This window comes from Papaver somniferum, chromosome 2 (assembly GCF_003573695.1).
Source record: "Papaver somniferum cultivar HN1 chromosome 2, ASM357369v1, whole genome shotgun sequence".
NCBI lineage: Eukaryota > Viridiplantae > Streptophyta > Magnoliopsida > Ranunculales > Papaveraceae > Papaver > Papaver somniferum.
Genome location: NC_039359.1, coordinates 99,070,703 through 99,079,214, shown reverse-complemented (window position 1 = coordinate 99,079,214; position 8,512 = coordinate 99,070,703). Strand labels below are relative to the sequence as shown.

General features: G+C 38.1%; 1 protein-coding gene across 1 annotated transcript; it reads left to right on the top strand.

The window, feature by feature from the left end:
- The first annotated feature begins 4,943 nt into the window (after positions 1–4,943).
- Positions 4,944–8,108, top strand: LOC113353758 (uncharacterized protein At4g22160). The gene is made up of 2 exons (XM_026597257.1): positions 4,944–5,464; positions 7,702–8,108. Exons 1-2 carry the CDS (start codon positions 5,034–5,036, stop codon positions 7,748–7,750), a joined length of 480 nt encoding a protein of 159 aa, XP_026453042.1. The 5' UTR covers positions 4,944–5,033; the 3' UTR covers positions 7,751–8,108.
- Positions 8,109–8,512: the final 404 nt, after the last annotated feature.

Genomic DNA, 8,512 nt, shown 5'->3' with positions numbered 1-8,512 from the left:
TATTTCTTCATCTTGGTTTTGTTATAAGTACCCACTGGAAATCTCTCTTTTCTTAGATGTATCATCACGAGCTCCCCTTCCTTGAAGGTTTTAAACCTCTTGTGTTTATCAGCATCCTCTTTATATTTAGAATTGGACTTCTCCAGTTTAGATTTTACTTCATTATGTATTTCAGTTGCTTTGTCTAAAAAAGAGTCGGCTGAAGTTTTATACTCTGTGTGGTGGGTAAGGCTACCAAATCAAGAGTATGATTAGGTACTTTAGAGTACACAATCTCAAATGGAGTTTTCCCAGTAGAACGATTCACAGAAGTGTTGAAAGAGAATTCCATATGTGGTAATAACACATCCCACTGCTTACTATTATCCAGGCACTTAGCTCTAATCAAATTCCCAAGTGATCTATTAACAACCTCAGTCTGTCCATCAGTTTGCGTATGTGAAGTTGTGCTGAATTGTAGAACTGTGCCTAAGCGCATCCATAAACTTTTCCAGAAATAACTCAAAAATTTGGTATCTCTGTCAGAAGTGATAGACTTTGGAACCCCATGCAATCTTACTACTTCTTTAAAGAACAAAGAAGCAACATTAGAAGCGTCAGTTGATTTCTTACAAGCCACGAAGTGAGCCATTTTAGAGTAACGATCAACTACGACCATAACAGAATCATTACCTCTAGCAGTACGAGGTAAACCAAGTATAAAATCCATACTTATATCAACCCAAGGTGCATCAGGAACTGGTAAAGGAGTACAACCCGGTATTTTGAATTGTACCCTTTGCTCTCTGACAGACCATGCATTTTTGTACGAACTTTTGTACATCACGTTTCAAAGATGGCCAGAAATATCTTTCTTCAATCAGGGCAATGGTTTTATCTCTCCCAAAATGACCACCAAGACCACTGCCATGTAATTCTCGCATAAGATGTAAACGTAAAGACCCTTGAGGAATACATAATCGATTCCCTTTAAAAAGAAAACCTTCTTGTATAAGAAAATCATCAACCCCATGAGTTTGAGAACTGCATTGATCCCATAGTTTGCCAAAATCTTCATCTTCTGGATAAATGTCTTTGATATAGTCAAATGCATAACTCTCATTACGAATTGTAGTTAATAGATGACTTCTTCTACTTAAGGCATCAGCAACTTGATTCAATTTGCCACTTTTATGTCTCACGGAGAAAGTGTATTTGTTGAGTGTGGAAAGCCATCGATCATGCATTCTGTTAACTTTAGCAGAAGTATTCAAAAACTTCAAAGCATGGTTGTCAGTGTTGACAACAAATTCCCTATGTATAAGATAAGTATGCCACTGCTTAAGAGATTGAACAAGAGCCAATAACTCTAATTCATATGTAGACCATTTCTTTTGTGCATCTGAATTCTTCTCACTGTAATATGCAATTGGATGACCCTCTGTGATAATACTGCACCAATACCAACAACAGATGCATCACAATCTATTTCAAAAGGCTTGTTGAAATTCGGAAGTGCAAGAATTGGTGCCGTACAAAGCTTTTCTTTAAGAAGAATAAAGCTTTTATCCATTGCTTCCGTCCACTCAAACTTCTCCTTCTTGAGACAGTCAGTCAAAGGTGCAGAAATAGAGCTAAAGTTCTTCACAAATCTTCGATAGAAAGAAGCCAAACCATGAAAACTACGAACATCACGAATAGAAGTAGGAACTGGCCAATCTTCAATTGCTTGAACTTTAGAAGGATCGACATGAATACCATCAGTAGAAATCACATATCCCAAAAATGTTACTGAAGAAGCCATGAAGGTACACTTCTTCAAATTAACATATAAAGAGTTGTCAGCAAGAACTTGAAACACTTGTGAAAGATGTTGGAGGTGTTCTGGCTCACTGCGACTAAAAATTAGTATGTCATCAAAATAGACAATAACAAATTTACTGAGAAAGGGTTGGAGAACCTGATTCATAGTCGCATAAAAGTACTAGGTGCATTAGATAACCCAAATGGCATGACCAGCCATTCATATAAACCTTCACGTGTCTTGAATGCTGTTTTCCACTCATCTCCACCTCGAATGCGTATTTGGTGGTAACCACTGCGTAAATCCAACTTAGTAAAAATAATAGAGCCCGACAGTAAATCAATCATATCATCAATACGCGGGATCGGAAATCTATAAGGAATGGTGATGCGATTTAATGCTCTGCAATCGATACACATCCTCCATCCATTGTCTTTTTTACTAACCAAGAAGGCAGGACTGGCACAAGGACTGTTGCTAGGTCGTATCAAACCCTTTGTAAGCAAATCATTTACCTGTCCCTGTAATATCTCATGCTCAGCAGGACTCAAGCGATAGTGTGCTTGGTTTGGTAAAGAGGCTCCAGGAATAAAATCGATGCAGTGTTGAATATTCCGTAAAGGAGGTAATGCAGTTGGTAGTTCATCTGGAAATAAAACATTATATTGAAATAATAAGGGCTTCACCTTTGCAGGCAACTCAATCATAGGCTTAGAATCTTCATGGGAATGTAAAGAATGTTGTGGGTGCAAAGAACGAATAACAGTGGCTACGACACATCAGTCTGCGCACAAGAGTTTGAAGTGGAATTGGATGGACTAAGAACCTTGGTTTTCCCATTATGAACAAAAGTGTAAGTATTCTCGAATCCATTGTGAACCGCGTGAAGATCGTATTCCAAGGTCTGCCAAGAAGAAGATGGGTTGCCGTCATATTAATGACATCACATAGAACTGTGTCTTCATAACCCTCAAAAGAGAATGACACATAACACTGAAGAGTAATCTTCTGTGTGCTAGAGGCATTAACCCATCCTACAGTGTAAGGTTTGGATGAGAAGTTACTGGTAGTTCAAGCTTCTTAACTACGTGATCAGCAATATAATTATCCACACTGCCACTATCAATTATCATCTTGCAGATTTTACCCCCAATATAAATCTTGATTTAAAATACTGTGTCTCTGAGACTTGCATTGTTGAGTAAGAAATAATGGACGAATCATCCCAACAAACTCGTCGTCATCACCAGGTGAGTCTTCATCTTCGAACTCATTAAGCGCACCAGTGACTTCATTAATGAACTGAGGTTCACCAATCAAAGCATTGAATTTCCGACAATCACTAGAAGTGTGCCCCGATTGCTGACATTTATTGCACTTATCTCCACGAAATTTTGTATAAGCATTATTAGCTCGCTGTTGCGGTGGAAATTGTTGTTGCCTGTTATGAAACCGATTCCCTGTAGTAGGAGGAGTTGGTTGCAGAGAGTGAGACTGCTGACCCGGCTGAAGATCAACTGGATTGGCTAAGATAGGTGTAGCCAGAGGTGGAGTATAAGGCACAATATGGCTAGGTTGTCGATGTGAATGGCTAACATCATCATAAGGAGGCCTGGGAATATTCAAAACAGTATCTGGAGAAAATTTTGAGATGAATTGGTACCCCTGTAAGTATTTTGATAACGCCCTTGTCTGGATGGATAAATCCTAGAAGAACGAATAAGACGATTTTCTATCTTAATAGCTTGCTGCACAGCTTCGACCATAGTAAAAACTGAATGAGTCATACCATTTTGTATTAATCTATTCAGTCCCTCAATGAATCTTGCAACTAACTGTTCTTCAGATTCTTTGAGTTGATTTCGTGCGACCAAATTATAAAAATCTGACACATATTCTTCAACAGTTCGTGCCCCCTGCTGAATGTTTTGTAATTTGATGAAAAGTTGCTGCATAAAGTCTCTAGGTAAGAACTTATCCCTGATCAAAGTTTTCATACGTTTCCAAGTACGTATTTTCGGTTTGTTAGCGTTTCTACGATCATCACAGATCTTATCCCACCAAGCTGCAGCTCCTCCTTTGAGTTTGTATGTCACAAGTTTAACCTTAGAATCTTCAGGGACTCCATGAATTCGAAAAAAGCTTCTACCTCAAAGAACCAATCAGTTAGTTCTTCAATACGAAAATTTCCAGAGAAGTTGGGAATATCAGCTTTTAGTTTATATTCTGGTAAAGAACTGTAAGGGTTGTGACCAGTTTTTAAACGTCGTTCTTCAATCCAATTCTTCTCTAGATCGTTCTCACGTTCATCTTCATCATTGTCAAGTGCAGGAGAAACTATCTTCTTCTTTGAATGACCTATGAAACCTTCATACGGTTTCTTAATGTTTAAAGTACGCAATACATCTTCAGGTACTTCATCATTCTGTAAAAACTGAAGTATATCTTCTTTAGTTTTTCCTTCTAAGTCTACAAGCTCAGGCATATCCAAATCTAGATTTATATGTTTTGCAACCTTCAAAAGTTGATTCTGCATGGTTTCAAGCTTGGTATCTCTTAACCCTAATTTGTCCTCCATGGACTTCTCAAGAGCTTCAGTAATGTTTTTTGCCAAAATCTCGGTATGAGATTTGATGAGAGCTTCGATTGCTGTTAGAGTAACTGGTTGAGCAGTCTTTTTTTTTTTTTTTTTGTATACGAAAAGGAACTAAAAAAAAGGACTGAAAGGTGTTGCGGAAGCGATGTAAAGGATCAAGTTATAAGATGAAAACCTAAAACTAAGCGGTTGATACCAACTAATGTTGAACAAGGTAAAAGAAAGCAATACTAGATTGCTATAAGCAAGAAGAGAAGAGAATTCAAGCAAGAAGAGAAAGATAAGTTTTGTGTTAAATAATTTGATTGAGTAATAGATAGCTCTTACAAGACTTAATCTAGCCTTTATATAGGCTTGAAGAATAACTAAACTAGGAAACAGAAAACTAAAAGGAAATCTAAAAGAATCCTAAAATTAAGAAAGACTGAAACTAGGAAACCATGAAAGCCAAACCTCCAAGCGGAATCTTCTGGAATTGTAGTATGCATCAGCCCATGAGTTCAGTCTTGACTATTGACCCTGAAGTGAATGTCTGGAGTCAGGACAATATTAGTAGCATTTCCACTACTGAAAAAGTGAAAAGTAAACTTTTTCTCAAGCCTCTCTCAGTTTAGAGGTAGAAATGGACAGAGAATTTCATCGAGAACATCGTTAATGGCGTATCAATCTCTTCGCTTTACAGACCGTCTAAGCTACACCTCTGAGGGTGGATCGTTACTCGGTGCACACCCTCTAGATACTCTTCCCACCATTGTTATGGATGGTGGCGCACGACAATTTCTGTTAACGAGTCAAGACTCGGACAAAACCGATTCCATCAGTGAATCAAATAGATTAGCTGATCTATCTGCAAGCTTCAAAATGATATCTAGTTCATTGATGAAGATGAAATTGGCTGACATCGAGATGATTAAAGCTAGAGAAATTTCACGTATTGAATCTGAAAAACGGAGTGTTGAAGTAGAAGCTAATTTGACTCAGATGCTGGTTAACACTCAATTAGAAATCGCTTCATTTCTTTCTCGGACGATTCAAAAGCGGAAGAGGAAACGAGTTGAAAACGACGATTCTTCAATATCCGACAGGTAACTAAAAAATTTGAGTTCAAATCTTAATATGAAGTTTGTGTTCTAATTCTGCTTGTGACTTGTGAGCGATTTATCTTTGGGTTCAAAGGGTTAATTATTTTTGCTACTATGTAGTTGAGGTTTGGATATGGAGATATATTTTTCCTGTTAAGATTGTGTTTGCATTGGAATGTATGCTTTCTTGAGTATGGAAAGCCCAAGTTTGAGCTCAAATGTTCACAATCTTATGTCATTTAGTGCTTGCATGAACTAGGTCCAAAATGTTAAACTGTAGTATGTTATGTTCAAGAATAAAACATTTTGTAGTAGGTCTTAGCGAGCCACAATGGCATTGTTTCTGATAAGTTATAAGGGTTCATGGTGTCTTCATCCACTTGTATTTTGGTCTCAAACCAATTTATTGAGTGCCCTACTTTAACGGTTGATTGAGTCTGGGAATGTGTAATTAGTAATAGGCAGACATTTACATCATCCGAATGCCATGTGTGAAGCTAAGAACTACACCAACCCCCCCATGATTAGACTGTAGGATGTTTTTACAGGTATTCCTGGCAAACTATGGAAAGATTATTATGGGACATTATCATTCTGTTCCATAGAGGAATAGCTGGGCCGGTACTTCCCTACTATGGTAGGATTGTTATGGTGCGACATTAGGTGAGACCCTTTATTGTATTTACCTAGAAAATGCAGATTTCAATAGTTAAGTAATGCACTCGTCTGTGAAACAAGAATTTTAGATGTGCGTTGGACGACACTCCTTGTTAGGCCTACACATCTGTACTTTACCATATTTATAGCTGTTCTTGTCATACTCTTTAGGCTTCTAGAGCAATTGGTAGTTTATGGAGTAAATGTGTGACTACCATTTTTCTGATAGCACAACCAAATGATTCAAATGTAAAGAAAACAACAATGTAAGATAAAGAGTAAGTGCAAGAAACCAAATAAGAGATCAACACAAGTAATTAATGTGGTTTGGCATCGGAGTGCCTATATCCACGGGTAATGGAAGTTCAGTGTTTTATTATTGATTGTAATACATTGTTGATGGAACTCCATTGTGCAGTAATGAAGTTTCGTTAGGGGGAAGTGAGGGTGTTTTTTTTTTTCTAGTTTCAGCTAATCCAGCCACCCTTCTCTAACCTACTGATCTTTTCCTTGTTAGGGGAAAGTGAAAATCAGCTCTATACAACTTCCCTTAGCTTAATATGTAAGCATCCTTGGAGTTGCTGTTGCATGTGCCGTTGTAATAGCTTGCTTCGGGTCTAATTACGTGCCAAGTGTTGAGGCGGATTTTGTTGTTCACAGTTTAACAGTCTAACTGTCTAGCAACCAAGCTGTGTTGTGGCTGCTTGGCAGACTAGCAGTCTAACTGTCTCGAAGTCTCGCAGACTCGCAGATTAACTAACTCACAGTTTCACAGACTAGCAGTCTAACTGGCTCGCAGTCTCGCAGCCTTTCTAAACGTGCAGTGCTTCCACAATTGTTTTCATGATTTGGTCAGCATAGTTTTTTTTACCGTCAATCTTTAACTTTCGTTTCAGTCCATTGTCCCACAAACAGTTAGTCTTTAAACATTTGCGATCAAAAGGGACTAAACACCTAACCATTATCCCAAGCTTGTTGAATGATTACCAGAGTCTCTCCTCGGATAAGTGAGTGCTTGTGCAGTCTGGCAGCCTAGCTGTCTCACAGTCTCACAAAAGGGACTAAACGCCTAATCATTATCCCAAGCGTGTTGAATGATTACCAGGGTCTCTCCTCGGACAAGTGAGTGCTTGTGCAGTCTCGCAGCAGTCTAGCAGTCTAACAGGCTCGCAGTCTCTCACACACGACAGCCACTCCAAGGATGCTTACTTATTAAGCTAAGGGTAAATGTGTAAAGAGCTGGTTTTCACTTTCCCTCTACACAACTGCCCCTAGCTTAATATGTAAGCATCCTTGTTGTTTTATCTACATTTGGTTGTGCTATCAGAAAAATGGTAGTCACAAAAATCTGCAGAAGCAATCTGGCAAATTTTAAACATATCAGTACCAGAGTCATTCGTGTGTATTTCTGTATTGTTGTGATATTATCTGCCTCTCATTCCTCAATACTGTATATTAAGTATAGGAAACCTGAAATCTATTTTATGACACCCTTCTGCCCATATATATGCCATGCATTGCTGTCTTGGTTATATTGATTTAAATCTATTGACCATAAGGATCGAATATTGTTCATATTGCAGGCAGAGCCTTCTATTACTGGGGTTACTTCAATGCAACATATTTTTCTGAAAACATGGTGCACTAGAGATGAATAAGTACAGCTAAAATACTGGCAGTTAATGGATGCGGCACAGACTGGTAGAGAAATCCTTATTATCTACATTGGAAGTAGGTCTATCTTTTTTATATTTTATATGCAAACGAGTATATATGACTGTAATTGTTGATATATCCGATATAAAGTTTAGGTATACTAGTTCCCATTTTAAGCATGTTTTCCTTCTTGTTGGAACCTCTGTAGCTTCTAGCACCACTGAGAGCTTAAAATCCTGGTAATATTGTCCGTGTACACTCCTTGAAGAATTGCAATCTAAAGTCTAAACCAAGAGTTTCCTACTAATCCAAATAAGAGCCATTTTAATCCTTAGTCCAATTTCTCTAACATCCTGAAAGAAGTGAAGAAAATACCATCGAAACTATCTGAACCTGATCCCTACTAGCATTCATGTTCAAAACCACTTTTGTGACCTCTTGTAGACTAGGTGTGTTGGTGAGAGAGATATCCTCTACACTGGTAACACAGTTTGGAATATGGCGCGAGATGAATCCATTATCAATAGGATTTGAGTTCCTGAAAGTAGAGGTAGCTCTAAGGTCAAACATAGCATCATAATCAATAAGAATTTCATCATTTACTTTTAGATGAGCTAGTTTCTTTGTCGAAGCGTATTAAAGGCTTGGAAAGCTCTGTCACACCTAAATAACGAACAACATGGTGTTGTAGCCACATACTCCGGAAAAGAAATATGCTAAGAAGGCTCTACGTCCCTC

Excerpts from the sequence above, each read along its gene's own strand:
- LOC113353758 (XM_026597257.1), top strand. The coding sequence starts at position 5,034 with ATGGCGTATCAATCTCTTCGCTTTACAGACCGTCTAAGCTACACCTCT. Across the intron at positions 5,465-7,701 it reads GATTCTTCAATATCCGACAG|GCAGAGCCTTCTATTACTGG; the intron begins GTAACTAAAAAA and ends TTCATATTGCAG.